The following is a 24,216-nucleotide window of genomic DNA, read 5'->3' as shown; positions in this document are numbered from 1 at the left end:
ACTCCCAACAGGGTCATTGCTGAGAATTGGGAGAGTTGAAGTCCAGTGGCCTGCAGGGAGCCCAGAATAGAAAGGCTGCATTGTAGTTTGTAAGCCAGGGTTTGTAGCTTTCAGAGGCTGGCTAAAAATGCTAGCAGTAGTTTCAATGAGTCTGGAGGCCATTGCTTTGGGGAATGCTGGTGTAGAGTAAACCAGTTTTATACAGATCTACTGGGAATGAGCACTAAATGTAGAAACACTGAAATCTAATAGCTTGCTTAAGGTTATCGAGTTTATTGTGACCAAGCATTTTAAAACCAGACATTTCTAGCGAATGGTTTGTGCTCTAAGCCACTGCATAGTTCTGGCTGCAGGCCAAGAGGGTTGGGTCTTCCTGCTCCTAACCCAATACCTTCTCTCCAGGATCTCGCGTCCATTGGAGTCTGTGTAAAAAAGGCCTTCAGTCTGCAGGTTTGTCTCAAATCGGCTGATGATCTCCTTGCCGCGATGATCCCTGTGGCAAAGCATAGAAGCCAGAACCAAAGGTCGATGAAGGCCTCCCCCACCCCCCAACAAGGCTCTGATGCTCACCATATAGGAATGGGTCCCACTGTCCATTCCAGTTCAACATATGGCTGCCCAGCATAGAGGCGCACCACTTGGGAGCACCAGTCGGAGAAGTTCTGGTACAGCTCTTGCACCACCTGGGTCTGCCAAAGAGAGACAGAAGGCCGCTATGATCCTTACTTGGCTTCAAAAGTGCAGCTGCCCCTTTAGCAATAGAATGGCACAAACGAGTTTCGAGAGCAGCTACACACACAAAGAAATACGAGGCACATTAAGGAGACTGCTTATGGCTCCCTTAAATCCAAAGGCAGAGCGCTATAGGATGCTTCAAATCATACAACAGATGAAGCCTTCTATCAATGAGAGGAACCTTAAGAAAACATCGTAAGAAATGAGATCACACCTATTAGACACCTCAGCTCCTGGAAAGTGGAAATTCTCCTTCCCCGCTCATCACTGAAGAACAAAACCTGATTTTATACTAAACTTTGGTGAGCTCAACCCTGCCAGCACAGGTAGTATTTGTTGCAAATGGCAAAGTATCAGAGCCCGAAAGCAATTCCCACAAGGCTCCACTCATGAAATGGGACCGGGTACAGTAAAAGCTTAACATCTCTTTCTTACCAGTTCTTAAAACCCAGGAAATCAGGGCTGGCATCCCTTTGTCTGCCAAAAAGTACATTCTCTCAAAGAGAAACCTGTTGAGAGCTACACTCTATGCCAAGAGGGCTGAGTGAGAGAAGATCGGCCATTTTCTTTCTGGCGTCCTCTTTTCTCTCTTCTTCATACATCTTGAGGTAGGACAGCACTGAGCGCTGATCAGCATTGCAAATTAGATCGAGGAGGGCATAAAAATCAACTGAGGGCCTCAAGCTCTCTACTGTAAACAAGCACATATTTGTGCTCAAAATTCCTGCAATTCTAGTATTGCCCTGCCCTATAAAATGTTTCTGCCACCCCCTGAGCCCACAACAAATATTACTTTAGATTCCCAAACAAGGCAAGGCAGCTTTTGTGGGAGCAACTGTACATCAATCCTAGCACAGCTCTAGGATGTAGAGCCCAGCAAGTTCTGTTTACAGAATATGATACCTACCAGTTTATTTTATTTTATTTATTTACCAAACTTATATAGCTGCCCATCTCACAGAATGTAATTTATGGGATGTGATTTGAAAGTACAAATAATCCGGGGAGGCTACAAGATAAGAGCTATCAACCTTTTAATGACTGAAACTCCCTCTCTTCAGGGGCTCTGGACAAGTTACTCCAGTAATTGTGCTCTATGCAACTAACTAGCTAGCTTTATTTGTTTGTTTCCATACTGTTCCATTCCAACTGGCTCTGAGTGGCATGCAATAAAACCAACAAGGACAAAGTACAATATTGCAATAGTGGCATAATCCATCAAGGGCAAGCCTGAATTTAACACTTCTCAAATATTTTATCAGAGCCACATTTTTACAGTTTGGTAGAAACTCAGCAGGGAGGTGGCAGTCAATACATACAAGGCAAGCTGTTCCCCAGAAGGGGCGGGGGGGGGGTTGGCAGCTCCCTTGATAAGGCCCAACTACAGGGCACCTGCACGTCAAAAGCTTTTGGGGATGGGACCTCCAGCAGGACTTCTCTCCTGGATCACTGGGCAGGCAGGTCATTTTGGAGCAGATGGTCTTGAGCGTTCCCTACCTTCATTTGATATATACGAGCTTCCTGGGCAATGGGAAAGGGCTTAGAGGTGTCAGGACGGAAGATGTAGGCTCCAGACGGCTGTGAATGTTCTTCATTTCCAACACTGGCATTGTACCTGGAGAAGTAAGCCAAGAAAGGACATGAAGACCGTCATGTCTATAGGATCAGAACAATAATCCGTGTAACGCCAATCCCAGCAGAGTATAAGGACTGCCAAGCCATCCTAAAAATCCACATGCCACCGGCCACAGGAGCAAGTAGAGCAGACATTCAGTTCTCCAAGCATAAAATAACCTTAACTGTGACCCACCATAAGAAGCTCTGAAGAAGTGGTAAGGAGATGTTCTTGTCCAAATTTCGAATCTCCTTCATCAGTCCTGTTCTGGGGTCAAATAGAACTTGCAGATGCTGGGGCAGAAGCACACAAAAAACATGGGAGACACCATCAGGGATATGAGGAACAGCTATTTGGATCTTTAGTCTGAATGGTAGCAAGTGAAGATTATTTAATCCAGGGAAGTTTGTTTTCAGGAAACTTGTTTGCCACTTCCCTATCTTTAGAATAAGAACATTTTGAGCATCTCATTTTATTCAGTATCTAATCTTTGACAAGATAAGTTTTGCTATTTGGCATTTCCCCTTCTTTTACTTTAAGAACTGTTTCAGTCTCACAGCACGAGGGCAGGAAATGGGCAGGAAAAATACACCAGTCAACCAAATGACAGAAGGAAAGATCAGCCTGTACCTCATTCTCAATTGCCAACATCAGATACTCTGCAGCAGGTTGAGGGCGCAGCCTTTTCAGTAGCCTGGAGCGTACAGGATCCCTGGCAGACAGCCGGGAAATGGAATAGGTACTGTAGCCCAATGGTGGGAGAGATGCCTGAAATACCAGTTCATTGATGGCACTGCCCTGATTATGCCGCACGGCACGGGTAAAACTTGATACAGGGATGATCTGGCAAGGAAAAAGTAAGATGCCTAATTGATTATTGGCACAGTCCAGGATCCACCCAAGAGAATGCCCCCCCCCGCCCAAGTCTTGTTCACAGCAGAGTAATGCTGCATGCATTTCCTTTCACTCCCAGGATACAATGGTTCAGGGAGGCCAACAGGAGCCTGGATCCTCAATGATATTACAGGCACTTTTTCCAAGGTTTTCATTATATACTAAGGTAGATTAACACTTTAACTAGCACAGGACAGTGTGCAGGCAAGACCTTATCCACCTGACCTATAAGAATTTATTTTCTATTGACCAATTATTACAAAAAGCTTTGGCTACAGGGTGGTCTAAACATTTTAATAAATATGGTCTAAAAATTTTAATAAATAAATAAATGAATACAATACAAAGGCACTGTGATAACAAACAAGCCATTGATTCATAAATACTTTCTTGTGGATCCTTAGGAATTGAAATATTTTGTTACTGGCTTCCATGCAACACCTGAGGGTTGGGAGAGTGGCCCACTTAGGTTCACAGTGATGCCAAAAGATTTCCAACCAGCACCTCCTACCTCATTCAAAACATTCTGACCGTCAGGAGCTACAACTGAATAATGACTTCCATTCACAGGCAGTCGGACATTCCAATCCACAGAACGGGCCAGAGGGTTATAGATGATCACTGTGAACTGCAAAGGTAATAAAGAAGCATGTTGGGAAAAGGAAGACCTAACTGGGGATGCTAAGGAGTCTGGTTATTATTACCAGAACTTATATACCATCTCAGTTTAATGACTCCAAGCTCAGTTAGAGGCAGCCTTCTCCACAGCCCAAGCACATTTCTTAAGGCTGAGGAATGAACTGGGAGGCTCCAGATTTTAAGCCTTGTATGAGGTGAAAGATGAGGAAATTGTATGGTCCCTTACAGTGGGGGCAGCTTCAGTTAGTGGGCAGACGCTGATGTTGAGGTAGGTGCAATAGATGAAGTTTTCCTTGCTGCCAACAAGACTGGCAAGGGCATTACTCATCACAATCTGCCAAGTCAGAAAAAAACAACAGTAAGTTCCCTACTCCTGCAAGAAAGTTATGAGAGGACAGAGGCACAGCTGGTGGAGAACTGGTGAAGATCCCATGCAAAGTCCTGGAGTCAAAGCCGCTTTGAGAGTTACACAGACATGGACAAGAGGAAAACTACAAGTTACTTGCATTTCCCTCTTTGTCATGGGCAGTCAGGCTACAAAAGCCAAACCAGTGTCCACTGCAAAAAACAGCTGTGATATCTCAGAAATATGCTCTCTTTGGAGTCAATGTATATAGGAGGATCCCGTGGCAAGATTACAGGATGCTGCATTCTTAAGAACATGGAAGAAAAGAGGAGGACTCCTTTAAACAACACGCAGCGGCTACCACAATACAGGGAATGGTGGTTCATGCACAAACCTGGCAGGCATCCCAACCAACAGACAACTGTTTGGCATAGTCATTGGTCACATGCTGCTTTGCTGTGCCACTCACTGCATCATGATGCTGAGCAACTCCCATAGCCTGGCCTACAAGAAAAAGACCACAGGTATCATACAGTAAAAGCATGGGGTCCCTAGAGACTAGGGCCCTGTGGGAATGGCCATCGTTTTTATTCTTGGCTTGCTGTACCCCCCGTACAGGCACCATTGCCCAGAGCGCCTCTTCCTAATTTCATGCATAAATTAGGTCTGATCCCAAGGAAGCTGTGCGATGGTCATTGTGGCAACTGCCACCACGATCACTCTCTTATTAAAAGCTCAGGATGAAAGCCCCTGTCAACTCTCAGGAGTTCACATACATACGCAGCACAGAACTGTTAGCACTGCCATAAGGCCCGAGGTTTGCTTTTGGGCCAACTAACACTTCCAGCTGGTTGCAGATCTGCAAAAGAAGAAACCAAGTATCAGAGTGCCACAAAGCACAAGGATACATTCTACCTAGAAAACATGAAGGCTACTAACCTGCAGGAAATTGTTGCTGAGCCGTTCATAGCGTTTCAAAGCTGGTCGGCTGGTGAAATAGCCTGTCCAGAACTGATGGGGGCCATCGGCATATGGGAAGAAGTCATCATATTTCACAGACCTGTCCAAAAGAAGATCAGTCAGCCAAAATCCACATCTGAATCTGGAATGCCACCTTCTCCTAGCCTCAGAATAATCTGAGCTGATGAGTAGTAGAAACAAGCAGCAACATCACCTTGGGTGAAATTCATCTTCAGTGATTTCTGTATCATAATACTTAAGAGGAAAAAAAAAAGGTTAAGAGACCTAATGTGCTTCTTAATCTCTTTTTTTCTTCCTTAATATTATGGAAATTAATAATTATTGCAATGGCATTGGATGGATAAATAAAATCATATGGATACGTAAACTGATTTCACTCTTTCAAACATACCCTGAGTAACTAGAGCATAGATTGATTGGTATGGAGTGAATTTACCAAGCCAGATATGCAGGTTGACCTAGATCTAGGTTGAGGTAGGCAACTTTTACTTTAAATATTTTAGATTTCAATTACAATTCCCATAATCCAAAAGCATTGCTAAGCAGCAAATACTTTGGGGAACTAAGTCAGTGAGGACTTTATGTTGCCCATCCTTAAGCTAACTGCTAGATGTGTAGTAAAGTTTCAATCTGTGAGAAAGGATTTCCGCTTCTCAACTGTTTAATGACAGCTGCAGAAAAATGACTTCCTTCAATTCCCAATTGAAGATGCCTGAAGAAGGGGCAGACCAAGAGCTTGCCCCAAGGGGACCACTAAGCTGTTCTGCTCTTTTGTCAGAAGTGCTATGATGCTTCATGGTCCCAACATGGCATAGGGGAAAGGGAAAGCATAATAGATTAGAGCAGGGTTCCTCAACCTTGGCAACTTTAAGATGGGTGGGCTTCAACCCAGAAGGCTGGCTGGGGAATTCTGGGAGTTGAAGCCCACCCGTCTTAAAGTTGCCAAGATTGAGGAACCCTGAAGTGGGGGATAGGTGGATCAAGAATGACAGTTCACAAGAAGCAAAGAAACAAAGGAGTTTGAACCAAACTAAGAAGAGATGCCCCTCTGCTGCTATGGCTACTTGCCAGGCCCATCAAATGTCAATTCTTGCCACTTATCAATCCTTTTGCTAACATTGACAGGATATCTTACAAGGTGGATCCAAATTAAGCACCTGCTCAGAAAAGAGAGGAGTGAAGACAGTCCCATAGAACAAACTCCTACTGCAATGAGCGGCTCTGAAGCCCAGCCAGCCCACCAGCCTTCCTGTCCTAGCCCTCTCACCATGACATGTTGGCTTTATTCAGCTCCCAAAGATAGCAGCTTGGAGTTGAGTAGAATACATTGATGCGGCTGCCCCTCAGTTGCTGGAAGAAAGAAACAAGATTACCAGACAACCATATTTCAAGGAAAGGGAAATGTTCATTTGCATTTGCTGTTGGCAAATTTACCATCTCCCTTTACCAATTTGACTCTGGGCATCTTTTGATATGCCTCAGATCTCCTCTCTGTGAAGTGCAGCAATCAGAGACAGAAATTGGTGTGATTCCAACTTTGCTTCTGTGAGAAAAGCAGAGGGAAGTTTCTTTTGCCTCTCAGCCCTTGAAGGACCACTCTTATCTAAATCGAGTGGAGCTCGCTGACACAAAAGGAGGAATCAGCAGATGGTCCAAGCTGCCGTTGTAAAGTAAATGCGCATGACTGCAGTTGGCAGATGGAGAACAGTAATACTCTGACAAGGCAAACTTGAAGACCAGGAGCAGCTACCTTGGGACACAAAAGATTCCACCAGCTGGAACTTAATCTCTACCTTAACTCTCAGCATGGAAATGTTGCTGCTGGACAGAGAAAAGTGCTCCTCAATTCCCTGGTTGTCTGCTGGAGAAGTGGGCAAAGAGGGAGGCAGGCAGAAGCTTTACCTGTCCTGGCTTTTTTTACAGCTTGTACTGGCAAGGTATGTGAGAGGGCCGAAAGGGCTTTCAGTTTTCCCATGTGAGAAAAGAGGATGCATAAGCATGCATTTTTCTTTCCTGGATCAAGCCCCTGAGTCAACTAAAGAACAATAAAAATAAAGCAATGACTCCCTTGAGTTGAGCTTGACTCCTGGTGATTACATGGATATGTCCATGCAATTTGCCACTGCCTTCTTCCTGGAAGTTTTTTGACTTCCCAGCTAAACCTACAGCTCTATTCCTCCCCTTCAGGTACCAACTAGGCCTGACCCAGCTTAGTTTCCAAAACCAGCCAGAGTTGGTTAGATGCTGCCCCTTGTTAAGACAAAGCAATTATCCCATTCCAAATGAGCTGACTATTTTCCTTACTATATCAGAGATCCACAGGTTCCTCTTCATTTTTGGAAGATTCATCTGGCATTTTAGCAGAACTGCTTTTGTGGGAAACAGTTCATGTCTTGCACCAGCATCCCTCAGAAGGCCTGACTCTGTTGTGCTCCTTCCCAGCTAAATTAACTGAGGCCTCAAACTCTGAGACCTAGTGCTGGGAAAAATGGCTTCTTTCCGAGGAGACAGGCTGATGGCCCACCCCAGGGTACCTGTGCATTAACATGATGGATCAACTTGTCCATGTTCTTGTACCACAGCAAGGCATTTTCGTACTGGAAATCAGATCCCATGGTCATGACAATGTGGTTTGTGCGATAGTGTTTGGCCTGAAGGGAACATTGAAAGCTAGTAAACAGGTCTACTTGTCACATAGCCACTTCCCTCCCATCCCCAAGAGTACTGTTAGTAACAAATACGACATGTAAAAAAATGTTCAAAAGGCTCAAGTGCTTAAGAATCTAGAAAGTCTATTACAGATGTGGTGAGCAGGGGGAAACAAGAAAGAGCAGACAGCTTAAGTTTACAGTAATAATCTGATATAGTGCGAATACCTTGATTCAGCATTTAGTTCTTTGCTATAATACATGGCCAATACTCAGTTAATGACAACATCTTTAGAAATGATCCACAGATCGTACATAGTTTAGTTTTACTCCCAGCCAAAGATGGATGTCTTCCCTGAAACCATCCCTTGTTTTCACCTGGGCAGTTGCAGTTCCCAGAAAATAAGCCACTATATTTTCCACGTTGTTCTCATCACTGTCATCATCCACAATAGGATTGTCAGAGCAGATCTGATCCCAGCAGAGAGACACAGGGGGGTTATAAACATTTGGCAGGATACCTATCAAGAAACAGGAAAAATGAGAGGGACAAATACATTCTAGGAATCAGATTCTAGTTGTTAAATGCAGAATGATGAAGCAGCAAAGGACCAACATTCCACACCAAATTGATGTCCTTCAGATGTGTTAGAATACAACTCCTATAAGCCTAGGCCAGCATAACAAATAATCGGTGGTTAGAGCAGATGCAGTCCCATGCTTTTGAACGTCCTGGACTGCCTTCTCCTGCTCCATCTATCAACAGTTGGATAAAAAATAACTTCCTACAGCAAAATTTCAACACATCACACCTGGAGTGTTCCAAGTTGGTGAACTCTGCTATCATATGCAGTCATGTGAAAAGGTAAGTATATCCCATTGAAATTTTTGATCTTTTTGAACTTATTCAATATAAAGATATTTGATCTTCATTTCAATAACATTGATAGATAAAGAGGATATAATATAGCAAATACCATGTGCTACAGTATTTACATTTTGTAGTCCATTGTGTAATTTAAATAAATATAATTTTGCATGTGGAAAAAGTAAGTACTCCCCTACGTTTATCACTACCGAAAATACCTAAAATTAGAATCAGGAGCATCAGATCAGGTACAAATGATTAGAACATTGTTAGAGAGGATCTGGGAGGAACCTGTCTTATTTAAATCTTCAGACATTTAGTTTGATTTGCTCTTTGTTGTTGAAGTGTGTGGTCTCATCAGGCCTAAATCAAAAGAGCGCTGTGAGGCCTTTAGAAAGAAGGTTAGAAATGCCTCTGAGTCTGGGAGGGATTTAAAAAGATCACCAAACAATTGGACATCAATCATTCCACTGTCTGGAAGATCATCTACAAGTGAAGATTACATACAACTGCCAACTTGCTCAGGCTTGGCTCTCCCAGCAGTTTCAGTGCAAGAGCAGAATGCAAGACACTGAAAGAAGTTGCTAAGAACTCCAGAATTTCATCATGTGACCAACAAATAGCTCTCATACATTGAATCTACCATTGGAAGGAAGTTGCACAAATTAGATCTACATGGGAGGTGTGCCAGGAGGAAACCTTTGCTGTCCAGAAAAAACATCAGGGCAAGACTAATTGCTCATGAACATGTAGACAAAGATCAGGACTTCTGAAACAATGTGCTCTGGTCAAATGAGGCAAAGATTAAGAGTTATTTGGCCACAGTACCAGAAGACATGTTTGGCAAAAATCAAATACAACATTTCACCAGAAGAACCTGATACCAACTGTAAAGCATGGTGGTGGAAATGTTATGGTTTAGGGCTGCTTTGCTGTATTCAGGGTCTGGGCAGTTCACCATCATAGAATCCACTATGAATTCTTCATTGTACCAGAGGATAACATGAGACCATCTATCAGAAGATTGAAGCTCAACCAAAAGTGGACGTTGCAACATGATAATGACCCTCAACAGTCTAGTCAATTCACCAAGGAATGGCTGGAAAAAAAAAAAAGAACTGGAGGGTTCTGCAATGGCCAAGTCAAAGCCCGGATCTAAATCCCACCAAGACGCTGTGGAGTGATTTGAAATGGGCTGTACATGCAAGAACCACTCCAACATTGCACAGCTGAAAAAATTCTTCCCAGTTGATGTCAGAGACTGGTAGACAGAATGCCTACTTCCTGTTTGGGATGCTGCTATGAGTGCAGGTCTCTCACCTCTCTCCTGATTAAAGTGCTTTCAAACTTCTGAATTATTGGACTGTGTGGACAAATACTTTGATCACTGGTAAATAAAACTTTTTAGTACATATTATCTTGTTCTTAATGAGCGATTGGGATGGCAACTAGTTCTCAATGTTCAATAGCAGGCTCAAGATGGCAGAGGAAGATTCTTCTACTAATTTGTTAAATTTGTTAAATGCTAGATCCTGGCTTAAGTACAAGTCTTGAAGCCAATCCAACAAGATCTGGCAGAGCTTAAATATGATTCAAAACTGATGCAAGAAAAAATGGCTTGTTATGCGGATCGCTTAAATGCCCATGATACTATTACTCAAGCCAGTCATAATATTTTAGGTAAACAAATTACTTATTTAGAGTCACAATTGTGTAAGAAAAATCTATGTGCGATTAGTATTGAAAACCCTCCAAGTCACTCAAACCTGGCTGAAATCATGGAGGATTTTTTCAGAAAGCTCCTTCCTTTGGGAATGGATTTTCCACTCAAGATTGATCACATGATTAAAATTCCTTTAATAAGAAGGAAGACTGAAACTAGTTCCAATATTATTATTGCACAATTCCTCCATGTTACCACAAGAGTTGATTTTTATGTATATTTCACCAGGAATCAGTTAAGTCTTCTCTGAAGTGGGATTCTAGTCAAAGCAAGATATCAATTTATCCTGATTTTACTAAAGAAGTTTCAGAAAAGAGAAGGACATTTACAAAAGCTCAAAGCAAGATATCAATTTATCCTGATTTTACTACAGAAGTTTCAGAAAAGAGAAGGACATTTACAAAAGCTCGAAGTCTTGCCAGGTCAATGCAACTTCAATATTCCACACATTTTCAACTACAGCCTGTGCTAATCATCAAGATCAGATTCACAGATTCCATAATCCTTTGAATGCAAAGGCCTTTATTCTATCTTTAAAGTCTTAATTTTAATTTTAAAATCTGCTGATGGACAAGCCTCATTGTGTTTCACTCCATAGAATCTGCTGCAGTAGAAGTCTGAGTTGCCTACAACTCTGCTGTAAAAGCCTTGTTTTAAAAGCCTCTATGCCTGCATTTTTTTCCTGTTCTCTTTTTGTTTATGTTTTGGTTAATTTCAAGATAGAAAGTCTGGCCATACTGCCCACTCTGCCATCTATTTTTAGCACACAGTATATTTCCTTCAACTAGTAATGTCTGAAACTTTTGTAATTTACTGTAAACTGCCCAGAGTTGCTTTCTAGTGAGATGGGCAGTGACCAAACTTGAAATATAAATATAAATTAGACAGGATAGAGATCAGGTATGCAGGCTTAAGCTGGCCAAGTGGTATTGTATTTTTAAAAATTGGCAAGGAATGTCATATTACTTACAGTATTCCATACCCCAGTCCCTGAGACAAGCTTTTACAGAACTTCATTTTCAAACAATGTCAACAGCCTATTTTGATGGAAGATATAGAGGGTTAACAACTACACACCATTTATGTATTTGTAATACCTCACAGGTAGAAGATCTGACTCATTATTTATTACATTGCAGATTATATCAAGAACCAAGAGTTAGATTTATTATGCCTTTGCTAAGTCAGTTGAATCAGACTAATCTATAAAAAATTTATTTTTTGTGGTCTGATGAAAATGAATATGTAACTAATCAAGTTGCATTGTTCGCAATGGCTGCAAGAAAGATACAGAGGCAAATGTTGACAAATAGTGTGGCAAATACTAGAGGGGATGGACTGAATTGATATGGATTGCTGTAATTTTAAATGAATTTTGCTAAAACCTATGGTTGCAAATAAACGTATGAAATATATATATATAAATAAATAAATATTCATTGTAGAAGAGAGATGAAACTACCATGCCATTCCCTTTGGGAAGTTGTCAAATTCTGTGATTTTCTTTTTCTTTTTTAGGATTCTTTTTAATCTCTTTAATAATATTACTTGCTGCTTCTTCTTTTTCTTTTTTTTGCAAATAATCACTTTTCTTCTTTTAAATATAAATTCTATATATATGTAACAGAATGGTATTTGAATGCTAAATTGAGTCTTTATGGAGGTTCCATGTCTGTGAGCAATACTAGAAAATATTTTAAATATTTAAACATAGAAAAGTTTATTATTAGATATTTGTTAAATGGTACAGGGATAAAATGAATTGCTATTGGGAGAATATTGATGTGGGCCAAAATAAAATTAAGATAGGGCAATGATTCCAATTATTAGAGGTGAAAGAAATATATAAAACTTTAATGGATATAAACTGTCAATTTTTTAAATGTTATTCAGCAAACCAGAGAATGTATTGAATGAAGATATAGAGGCCTTTTAAAATAAAAATAAGTATCGCATTTAGAAAATTCTTAAAGAGATGGGAGTACCAGACCACCTTACCTGTCTCCTGAGAAATCTGTATGCGGGCCAAGAAGCAACAGTCAGAACCGGTCATGGAACAACCGATTGGTTCAAAATAGGGAAAGGTGTACGACAAGGCTGTATACTGTCACCCTGCTTATTTAACCTATATGCAGAGTACATCATGAGAAATGCCAGGCTGGAAGAATCACAAGCCGGAATCAAGATTGCAGGGAGAATCAACAACCTCAGATATGCGGACGATACCACCCTAATGGCAGAAAGTGAAGAAGAACTAAAGAGCCTCTTGATGAGGGTGAAAGAGGAGAGTGCAAAAGCTGGCTTGAAACTCAACATTAAAAAAACTAAGATCATGGCATCTGGACCCATCAATTCCTGGCAAATAGAAGGGGTAGAAATGGAAGCAGTAACAGACTTCATTTATTTGGGCTCCAAGATCACTGCAGACGGAGACTGCAGCCATGAAATTAAAAGACGGTTGCTCCTTGGGAGGAAAGCTATGGCAAGCCTAGATAGCATATTAAAAAGCAGAGACGTCACCTTGCCGACAAAGATCCGCATAGTCAAAGCTATGGTTTTTCTAGTAGTAATGTATGGCTGTGAGAGCTGGACCATAAAAAAGGCCGAGCGCCGAAGAATTTATGCCTTTGAACTGTGGTGCTGGAGAAGACTCTTGAGAGTCCCCTGGACTGCTAGGAGGTCAAACCAGTCAATCCTAAAGGAAATCAACCCTGATTGCTCATTGGAAGGATCGATAATGAAGCTCAAGCTCAGATATTTTGGTCACCTAATGCAAAGAGAGATCTCTTTGGAGAAGACCCTGATGCTGGGAAAGATTGAAGGCAAAAGGAGAAGAGGACGGCAGAGGATGAGATGGTTAGATAGCATCACTGAAGCAATGAGCATGAAACTGAGCAAACTCAGGGAGGCAGTGAAGGACAGGAAGGCCTGGCGCAATATGGTTCATGGGGTCACGAAGAGTCGGACACGACTTAACGACTAAACAACAAAATCGCATTTAGATGATACATAAAAACAACTTTTATTTTCTCCACTATTTGAGGCAGAGGTTAAAGAAATAATTTTAAAAATGACAAGTGGTAAAACACCAGGGTTAGCCCTATCTAGGGGTATAAAACATTTATAGATTTTTTGGTGCCAAAACTTTGTCAAGTGTATGAAGAGATATTTGATCAGGGAATTTTATCACCGGCATTTAATCAGGCTTATATTACAGTCATACCAAAAGCAGGTAAAGATCACACTCAGTGTGCTAATTATCGTCCAATCTCATTGATTTATGTTGATACAAAGATTTTAACAGCAGTGTTAGCAAGTAGATTACAGCAAGTGATATTGTTCATTATTAAGAATAAAGCAGGGTTTAAAAAAACTAGGTAAGCATCAAACAATATTAGGTTAGTTGTTGATCAAATAGACTTGAATAAAAATAAAGATAAATTTGTAATTTTATCATAAGATGCTGAAAAAGTCTTTGACAAAATATATACAGTAAACAATACGTTTGCCGTACTAAACAGATTCAAATTTCCTTTGGAATTCATAAAAAGGATCAAGATATATAAGTTGCCCATATCTAAAGTAAAGGTTAATGGCATGTTTCCTCCTCCTTTCCCACTATTTAGAGGAACTACACAAGGATGTCCACTTTCACCCTTGCTTTTTAATACTTGCGTGGAACCCTTGGCTTGTGCTATTCGACAACATAGGGAGATCTATGGATTAGTACATAACTCAGCTGAACACAAATTGGTTTTATTTGCCGACATTTTTTTGTTTATTTCTAAACCTCATACTACTATCCCAGTGTTGATGCCAAAGATAGATGCCTTTAGTAAAATAGCAGGATACTCCATTAACTGGTCCAAATAGGAATTGATGCCAATAGATGAAAATTTAATTACCCATCCATTTAAGGAATATCAATTCCGTATTTGTACCAAATCCATTCAACATCCAGGTATGTGTATTCCAAAGGATATAATTCAGTTAGTAACATTAATATAACTAAAATATATAGAGAGGTTTCTTGAGATATCAATAGTTGGGAGTCATTAAACCTCACCCTTTGGGGAAAGGTGAACGCTCTCAAAAAGAATATTATTCCCAGATTTATTTATATTCTGAGAGGAACTCCAGTTTATATATCTGGAAAATATTTTCAGAAAATAAATTTGTTTAGAAAATTCCTATGGGGTTCTTCGATTCTGAGAATATTACCAATTACCAATTAATGAGGGAAGATTCGGTTTTCCACATCTGGAGCTATATCATCAAGCTTACCTATTGTCAACTATTACTTACTGGAAGCCAACAATTAGTGTTAACTTTCTGATTTGGGTAGCTTTGGAATATACACATATAACACCTTTGGCTGGATGGACAGTATTAGGATCTAAATATACTAAAACTCTAGTATGCCTGGAAACAGTTACATCAGTTAGAAAGTTATGGAATGGAATGTCTAATAAAAAAAGATTTGACCCTTTTTCCCATGCCAAACTGACTTCATGGGGAAATCCAACTTTAAAAATTGGAAAAAAGATGGTGATATGGAAAAACTGGATGGAAGTGGGAATATTGACTTTGGACCAATTGATAGATGATGAAGTTGAATTTTTAACATACTCTGTGTTAAGAGATAAATATCATCTATCAGATGTAACCCAATGGCAATATTTACAGTTACAACATTTGTTAACAACATTGTTTGGACCAGCACCATTTTGAGCTTCTGAGATACCTGAGACACTAAAACAAATTAAAAATTAAAAAAAAAAACCCTACTATTAGTTTTTATAGATATTTGATAGCAATAAATCAATTTGATATGCAGATGTTAAGAAATGTGTGGAATAAAGAATTAGGGGTTCCTATATTGTCTAGACAATGAGAGAGTGCCTTAACTTCTATAGCAAGAGTGTCAATGGACCTGAAATTACATCTTACACAACTAAAACTAGTATTTAGAATTTACTGGACTCCATTATGTTTGTATAGAAAAGGACTGTCAAAAACAGCAATTTTTTTTGGAGATGTAATAAGGATAATGCTTCTTTGAAACAAACATTTCTACAATGTCCTATACTTACTAAATTTTGGGAGAAAGTAGTTGATTATATAAATATGACTGTGTGACAAAAGCTAAAATTTTCAGAGAATAATATTCTCTTGAACTTTATACCTGGTTGCATTAAGCCAGTGTAGTCCAAACTTGGCCACTTTAAGATAAGTGGACTTCAACTCCCAGAATGCCCCAGCCAGCCATGCTGGCTGGGGAATTCTGGGAGTTGAAGTCCACTCATCTTAAAGTGGCCAAGTTTGGACAACACTGCATTAAGCGATTTGCTGGGTCATTAACTTTTCACTTTTTCACTTTGTCCTCTTTCCCCTCCCCTCTCTCAGCAGTGAACGGAACACCTGAAGATCTGAGGTCCATAATTGCCCAGCACTGAAAGGAGAGGGGAAACCTCGCAGTGGTGTGAAGGCAGGGACCTCAAATCCCAAAGATTTGAGCTTCGTAACCGCCCACTGCCATATCTCCTCTGCTTGCAACCTTCCCTGCCAGCTTCCAATGGGGAAGCCAGCAGAGAAGATTGCAAATGGTGATCACATGATCACGGGGTGCTTGGCAACTGGTTGCAAATGTGAGCCAGTTAGGGTTAGTGCCTGAAATGCAGCCATGTGACCGTGGGGGGGGGGCAGCATGACGTTTTACGACGGCTGGAAGTGCTTTACCAGCCGTAAAGCACCCTTTCCGAGGCCGCTGTAATTTCAAATCGTTAAATGAATGGTTATTAAGCAAGGACTACCTGTACATGGAACTGACAACTGGACAACGTAAATGGATTCCCCATGCCATTGTTATGGCCAAAAGACTGATATTGCAGCATTGGAAAGACAAATGTATGGCCCTATTTACTCAATGGATTGAAGACCTGATTGCACTTGCCACTTATGACCGGATTGCCTATAGACGTAGACTTTTATACAAAATACAGTAGGTTAAAAAAAAACATGATAGCCATATAAGTATATTAGAAATATATATGTACTCGAATAATATTCACATTAGATAAGTATACCTAGAATTTTAACTGTTTACTGTTATAATGACATATCATATTATGGCTTTTTTCTTTGTCGTATTTCTTTCACTTTTTTGTTAAAGCAATTTTTATGTGTTTTTTTCCCTTCTTTTTGACAATGTATGTATTTCCATCATAATTATCTTTGTGCTTTGTTCCTTTTCTTTTTCTGTTATTATTTTAAAAGAAAAAAAGAAAAATGTCTACTTGAGGTTGTTTCTGCCAAAGGGGGCAATGCCAGGTATTAGAGCAAAGGGTATACTTATTTTTTCCATAGAAGAAAATGGCATATCTGTTAATATTTGTTGAATAAATTATTGCCAAGTTAATTTTTCATGGTTTCTTTGTTCAATTACAACACCTTTATCTTTATATAACATTTGAATGAAGATGCAATATTGATATATCTATATACCATATTTATCGGCGTATAACACACACAAGCGTATGACACGCACTTTAATTTTAAGAAGGAAGTTTGAGTAAAAAAACTTAAATTTAAAATAAATGAAAGCAAAATAAAGGGAGCTCTGAACTTTTTGTTTATTAATATTTATACCACTTATAAGGTAAATATGTAATATGAAAGAAAAAGCACCTCTTTGAACAAATGTGGCAGCGTGAGTGATGGGCGGCGGCGGTTTTTGCTCAGGCACCCGCCGCTCACCTCCTGCTCTGTGGAGCTCAGGCGGCAGCGCGAGCGATGGGGAGCGGAGGTTTTCGCTTGTGCACCCACTGCTCACCTCCTGTTCTGCGGCCCGGTTCCTAACAGGCCACAGACCAGTACCGGTCCACAGCCCGGGGGTTGGGGACCCCTGTACTAAACGCTTTCGTCCTGATTCCATTAGGGATACCGGTAGTTTTAAGAAACTGAAACAAGTAGCGTTTCACATCACCCGCGCGGTCCGGCACTCAGCGTCAGAGCAAAGTGCCGGTGCTTTGCTCTGACTATTAGATGCTGGAACGATGCAAAGAGAGGAGGGAAGCTCGTGGTACTTTAGTGACATCACCCACACGGTCCAGCGTGTAGTAATGAGTCACTGAGTGCCGGACCGCGTGGGTGATGTTACTAAAGACTGCAAACAGAGGAGGCATAGTGCCATCAATCAGAGGAGGAGGTGGGAAGTGCGTGGTTCCAGCCCCGGTTCCAGCCCTGACTCAAATGAAGGCTCTACTCTCCCAGCCCTGCCGCTTGAGTATATAACACGCAACTTAGGATTTCAGCCCCAAATTTTAGGGGAAAAAGTGCGTGTTATACACTGATAAATACAGTATGTTAAAAAAGAAAAAAAAATTACATGGAGTATACTTACTTTTTTGCATGCCTACATGCATTTCTTTCATAAAGCTGATCTGCCCTCCATTTCGTAAAAATGATGCAACCCCAGCAATTATACACACACAACTCATGCCAACATGGTTGTGCTCATGTCCATCAGGATATCTATAAAATTGACAAGGCCAATTCACACCCAATTCTGTTAGCTTGGCCACTGAAATGAATCAATGTATTCGCCCAGGTAGGCAACCAGATCCTCTGCCAAAGCTTAGGACCAATTCCCAAATACACAACCACTATTGTCAAGGCAAGATTTGACAAGAATTGTGGGCAAAAATATCTGCAGAGTACCAGGATATCTACAGTACTAGACCTAATCTGCTGTTTCTCAACTTGATGGGCAGTTAATTACACTGGCAACACTACAACTCAATTCTTTTACATTTCCAGATATCTTCCAAGTCAGCCTTGCTCACCAGTAAAGAGATCAGCCACAGGTGGATCCAGGTTTCTGCTTGCACGCCACAACTGCTCCATTTCACGCAGCGACTCACGGTGGGATTTATCCTGGTAATCAATGCGGCCCAAGAAGAAACCATCATAGCCCATCTGGGGAGAATGGCAAGTGAGGGAATATAAGTAACCTGAACTTGGAGGAGGCCTCCCACAGGCAGGCTTCAGATAATAATATCCATACTGCTTGGGGTGGTAGGGGAGAGGGCGATAGTTAAAAATTCTGGCAACTGTAGAAGTTTGCAAGACCTGAGCAAACAGAGAAGCCTGCTCCCGACTGTGCCCAAAAGGATCAATGTGCCAGGCTACACGGGGCCGACCACATTCTCCAAATGTCTCTTTCAGGAAATGGAGCCCGAGACTCATCTGATCAATGACAGCATTGTAATGTACCGACGCCTCATCATTCATGCACCAACCGCCATTCACAAACTCCAGGCGCCCTATTGAGGAGTGGAGAGAGAGAAAAACAGAGAACATCAAAATTAGGGCAGCACTTGGGCCTCCTTCACTGCAGAGCAACAGAAACCTTCCCCAGCCTGCCATCATTTTCCATTAGATATTAGGTATAATCCCTGGGGGAAAATGCTGTGCTCTGTTCTCTTCAGCTCCTCCCTCCTGCCCAAGACAAGGTATCTCTAGGCCTTCCTCCAAAGAAATGGATCCATGTCACACGTGGCTGAGAGGCCAACAGCTGGCCAAAAAACAAGCGCTCAGTCCCTCTTGCTCACCTTCAGCAACCAGTTGCCGCACAGCCTGGCGCATGGCTTCCGTCTGCAGCCCCCACCAGCGGGCAAAGAATGCTACTTCCACGTAGATGAAACGCTTGCTGGGGTCAGCCAGCAGCTGAGGAATGACAGAGTCGAGGATGTACTGGACCCCGGCATGTTGGATGTCATTGCGGACTGCAAGGCAAGAAGCAAAAGGTGGCTGGGTCTTCTTTTGTTGCACTTGCAGGCCAACAGTATTTCCTAGACTGAAGAGAGCCTGGCTTCTTTTCACCTGCCCTCCATCAGCCATAAAGCCACCCTCCTGGCCTCAGCATTCCCAATCAACACAGCAATGGCCTTGCTGGCCGGCAATGAGAATTTCATGAAACCATCTCTGGAAGGACATGAGCTTCAGAAAAGCTAATGAATATTTCCACCTGGGACTCTCTACTTCACCCTTATCTGTAACTAGAGGATAAAATGCTTTGGAACATTTCTGTTTCCAGTGACTCTATTCCGGCCTTGGGAGGCAGAGCGCAGAGCCCACCCACGCAAGCAGGGCCTCCAAACAGGATGCTGCAATCTGGAGGAGCAACAGAAATCTTAGCAGCCAAGGCCTGACAGATTTTGCTGAAAGAGAATGGGTGTCGGGGAAAGGGAAGCTGGAAAACGCAAGGGCTGGACAGCAGATTGCGGCATAGAGCCAGTGGCCTGGCTAACATTATGGCTAAAAGCACAAGCCCCTCCTGGTTAAAAATGCCCCTCATGAGTTCTCCACATAGTCTTGGCACTGCTCCTGATGTCTGAACCTTGGCCCCCGGTATCTATTGAGAGAACACTGCTGGAGTGCAATAGCAAACTGCTCTAAAAGATTAGAGAGAAAATATTATACAAAACACTGAGGATTGTTATTATCTGCTAGGAATTACTATTATTTTATTTTTAAGATTTGTGTGCTGCCTTTCAAAACCAAGTTCCCCTAAGGCAGCGGACAAAACTTGGTGTCCAGTTTTGCTTCTTTCACACCATTCTCTTCAAAAAGAGAATCAAGACATCTTTTTCATTATAATACTCATAATCTCTGCTAGCTTTTATAGCAGCTTGCTAGTGGGAGCCAAAGACCAAAATACCTGGAAGATCTCAAGCTCCCTCCTTCAGGACTGGTCGCTTACTTCAAACAGGGAAGGCAATCTGAAGATGCGCTTTCCTGGGGTCAAGGTTGGCCAGCAGTTACAACTTCAGCTTCAGCACCAAACTCCAAGGGCCAGAAAGAAAGGCTGATGCTAATTTTAAAGCATGAAGCACAAAACTTTCTTTTCCTTTCCAGGACTTTGCTAGATCTTGCTGTGGGGCCTCTTGCTAGCCCATCTGGCAGCTTCAACTCACCTCCAAAGAAATATTGATCCACTGTCTTTAGCCAGCCCACATCATCATGTGTGTGAGGGATAAGGTGAATGTTGAGCATGTCAGGTTCCGTCACTGGGCAGGACTAACAAGAGGAGAGGGGGAAGGGAAAAACAAGAAACACCTGAGCAGAGAGACTTGATGCACCAGGCAATGAAGCCCCTCAAGACCGTGCCTCCCTCCCCCCCCCCCCCCGCAACAGTCAGTAAAAATCGAAAGGTAAAGATGGATTTGAGTTGAGCTCAATTCCTGATCACTGCATCCACAGGATTCCTTTGGCAAAAGGACAGAAGTGATTTGCCACTGTCATCTTCTACGATGTCCTTTGGACTTCCTGATCCAGGCAGCAGTCCTGGTATTCCTGGGGGTGGGTGGGGGGCAACCAAGAACTAACTAGGTGCAATCCTGCTTTGGAGATCAGTCAATGTCAGCTGGGTGCTATCCCTGCTCAGGCTAGATCTTGATATAGAGGTGGAATGCTATCATCACTTATTGGAAGAGCCACTACCAACTTTTGGGCCAAGGAAAATATTCCTGTTTGCTAAGTATGTTCAATATCCTACCAATTGGAGGCTAAATATTCAAATAAAATATAAAAGTTTGGCTCACAACTGCTGGGCTAATTCAAAATATTTCTAGACACCAGAAAACAAGAACTAATACCTTCCTGTCTCCATCAAACGTTTTGGTATGAGACTTCCGTGATGGTTAACAATACAATAGTTCCAAAGTGGATAGAGGAGGCAGAGGGAAGCAACTGATAAAATCTTTAAAGTAATTAAAAAATAGAGCAAAACTGAAACATTGTCCATTAAATACAGTACTGTATTTAAAGTACTGTACAGTACTCTCATCTACTTGAATGCAAAGCTCTGAGAACAGGACAGATTTTAGGAGAGCCTGGACTCTGCAGATCCACATTCCAACTTCCACCAGTCCCAGACAACAATGAGGGATACAGGGAAAGGCTTGCCTAGGGATGGGTACATATGGGAACAAGGGTTAAGAATATTACAGAGAGTAAGACTAATGCTTCATAGCCATTAACTCCTCCCCCTTCCCCAGTTCTAGGAAACTGTAGGATAATAAAAGCAAAAGCTACTTTCCCCAAGTTGTTGCAAGAATAATTAAGGCCCAAGTTCTCACACTTATTCTGCTATCATAATTTCAAACTTCTCTGGCTGGGCTTGCTCAACAGGCTAGATTAAGCTAAAACAAGGACAGTTGGACAGTTTGTGGTTCATGGTGTTGTGGCAACCCAGCCAAATCTCCCTCAATTGTGCAGCTTGTTTCTGACATAAAGCTATGTGCTCATTGTCCTAACTGAATCAATCATTATTATTTTGTGTATTGTATTATGGCAATGTATAGTGAGATTGGAAGATGAAATAAAGGAGAGTTGGTGGAGATAGAAGTTGAGATTTAGAGAGAAAGAGTAGAGAGAGATAGGAGAGGTTCAAGTGGACAGGGAGAAGACTGGTGAGAAAGCAGGTGAAACCTGCAAGAGGCTGTACCTCATCAGGGGAGTGCAGGCCAACATTGTTCCCTGGAGAGACTGGAGGTTGAGGATTATGGGCCCTTATGCAGGAGAACAAGAGTTCCAGTGTAAGCAATCATTTTACATCCAGCTGTTTGCTGTGGAGGAAGATCTACTGAGGAGCAGTGGAGATGGCAACAGCATGGCGACAGAGCAGCTGCTAATGACACTCTGGTTAAAAGTTAAAAGATGAGACAGGCAATTGGAAGAAAAGATTGAGAAATAAGCAGACATTGGGAGTAAAAAGGAATGAAAAAGAGAAAGAAGGAAAGTTAGTAGGATGAAGCAGGGTGGAAGAACTGGAAATTTACAAACTGTACCAACCACAGAAGATACCAGGTGAGTCTGGCAGAGGAAGACTGGTCTCATCCCTGCTTTGTCCTGGATGTATCTGTAAAACTTTAGAGGGACGGAAGACTGTGGGAGAAAGGTGGGAAAAAAGGAAGAAGTGTCCTGCTCCCTGAGTGAAGGAGTGATGGAGAAAAGGATAATCATAGTAATGGGCAGGAGAAAGTGTGGTGGGAGAAAGGGGACCAGGCATTCCAGGGGAAAGGAGATTAGACATGTGTTACCAATTTCTACTTCAGGCCCCCCAATCTCAACTCATGTGTGAGTAGAGAATTGAATTGCTGGTAGCCTCAGGCTCAAGCTGATGCTTCTGAACATCAGGTTGTCTGCAACAAATCTAATATTTTCTATGGTTTGACCTAGCATGTATAACATGACCTACCCTGCTGGTCACACCCCAGACCCGTCCTTCATCTCAGAACAGACATGATCTGGTTCTGGGGGATATTTCCATCAGTTTCTTGTCATGGGCAGATCACGACAATGAGGTTAACTAGAGCCACCACCATCTGCAGGGGGCTGGGCCGATTAGGATGACTGTCCTAGGCACCTAATGGAGGTTTTCCAAATGGTGTTCCAGCAATTCTTTTGGTCTGGGGAGGCCATCAGTTGATTGGAATGAGGTAACGTGAAGATGCTCATGATACCCAATTAAATATCATCCCAAGTGGAGCAGAAGTCCTAACCAAGTGTCTGAAGACTGTCAGGGCCTGGGTAGAGAGAAACAGTTTCAGTCTCAACCCAAGCAAGACAGAGTGGTTATTGATTCAGAAATTGACTGGTTCTGAAGCAATACAAACTTTAGATCTTAATGGAGTTGTGCTCCTCTTAAAAGAGCAAGCCTGAAATCTGGGATCCTTTTGGACTCAAGGTTTCTGCTGGAAGAGCAGGTACACACCATGGCCAGGAGCGCTTTTGTTCCACTTCATCTGGTGCACCAGTTGCCACCTTACCTAGAACAGAATGTACTGAGGGTGGTCATTCACACCTGGGCCACCTCTTGTCTAGATAATATCTATTCACTCTACATGAGGCTGCCCTTGAAGACTACCAGGAAATTTTGACTAGACTAAAGCTGCCTGTGTGCTTACTAGGCAATCAAAATATTGATATCTAACACCACTGCTATTAGAGCTACACTGACTACCAATTTGTTCCTGTGTGAAATTCAAGGTATTGGTTCTCACCTATAAAGTTTGGGGCCTGACTATCTCGAAGACTGCCGATTTCAGGTAAATACTGCCTGCCCAATCCGGGCAAACAGAGAATGCCTGTTGAAGGTCGCCTCATATCATAAAGTACAGTAGAGGGGTCCTGAAGGCAGGCATTCTTGGTGGCAGCTCCACTCTTGATTCCATTAGGCAACAGTGGCCTCCATTTTCATGAGAGATGAGTTAAGACCTGGCTCTTCTGGAAGGCCTCCAGGGACCGAAGAGTTGGAGTGAGATTGGTGCCGACTGTATTCACTGACCCTATTATTGTTTTAGACACTGTTTCAAGTTCTTTGCAGTAAAACAAAATGATGTTTTTTTAATGCAATTAAAAATATTTCCCTTCCTTACTAATGGCAATTAGCACATGGCGGAGGATCAGGCTACATAATGGAATAATGCTAAGTTGGAAAGAACAAGCCTTGCAGCAAGCAAAGGACAAAAGTGAAGATACAGTTTCTGATTTCTTTATTTTCTAAGAATTCCTCAGAGTTAATCTAGAGCAGAAGGGCTCATCCTGAAGCCCCAAGGCAGACTGCGCCCCGTGAGAGCTTTGTGGCCAGCCCACACAGACTTCCCAAATTGTGACCAAAGGGTAATCTTTAAGGAGAAAGAAGAGACAAAATATTAAATACATAACTGGAGAACAATCACATTAACTACATTTAATAGTAGC

General features: G+C 41.9%; 1 protein-coding gene across 3 annotated transcripts in view; it reads right to left on the bottom strand.

The window, feature by feature from the left end:
• The window catches only part of MAN2B1 (mannosidase alpha class 2B member 1), a 30,884-nt gene that overhangs the window by 3,663 nt on the left and 3,005 nt on the right, over positions 1-24,216 (bottom strand). For 2 of the 3 annotated variants that reach the window (XM_007420953.4, XM_088133585.1), the window contains exons 2-18: positions 20,427-20,529; positions 19,062-19,235; positions 18,580-18,773; positions 18,294-18,426; positions 8,237-8,379; positions 7,745-7,861; positions 6,478-6,560; positions 5,169-5,289; positions 5,010-5,088; positions 4,624-4,733; positions 4,110-4,217; positions 3,756-3,872; positions 2,981-3,193; positions 2,546-2,643; positions 2,233-2,350; positions 571-689; positions 392-493 (exon numbers count right to left, since the gene is read on the bottom strand). In XM_007420953.4, the coding sequence (XP_007421015.1) occupies positions 392-493; positions 571-689; positions 2,233-2,350; positions 2,546-2,643; positions 2,981-3,193; positions 3,756-3,872; positions 4,110-4,217; positions 4,624-4,733; positions 5,010-5,088; positions 5,169-5,289; positions 6,478-6,560; positions 7,745-7,861; positions 8,237-8,379; positions 18,294-18,426; positions 18,580-18,773; positions 19,062-19,235; positions 20,427-20,529 (2,132 nt within the window). Of the gene's footprint in view, positions 1-391; positions 494-570; positions 690-2,232; positions 2,351-2,545; positions 2,644-2,980; positions 3,194-3,755; positions 3,873-4,109; positions 4,218-4,623; positions 4,734-5,009; positions 5,089-5,168; positions 5,290-6,477; positions 6,561-7,744; positions 7,862-8,236; positions 8,380-18,293; positions 18,427-18,579; positions 18,774-19,061; positions 19,236-20,426; positions 20,530-21,958; positions 22,153-24,216 lie in introns of all 3 variants that reach the window. The other variant, XM_088133584.1, reaches the window with a different exon arrangement.

Source organism: Python bivittatus, unplaced genomic scaffold (genome assembly GCF_059951505.1).
Source record: "Python bivittatus isolate LINGU-HERP-01145 unplaced genomic scaffold, Pbiv_v1 ctg000080_np1212, whole genome shotgun sequence".
In the NCBI taxonomy this organism is placed as follows: Eukaryota; Metazoa; Chordata; class Lepidosauria; order Squamata; family Pythonidae; genus Python; species Python bivittatus.
The sequence above is the reverse complement of the archived record's forward strand: the minus strand, read 5'-3'. Positions and strand labels throughout refer to the sequence as shown.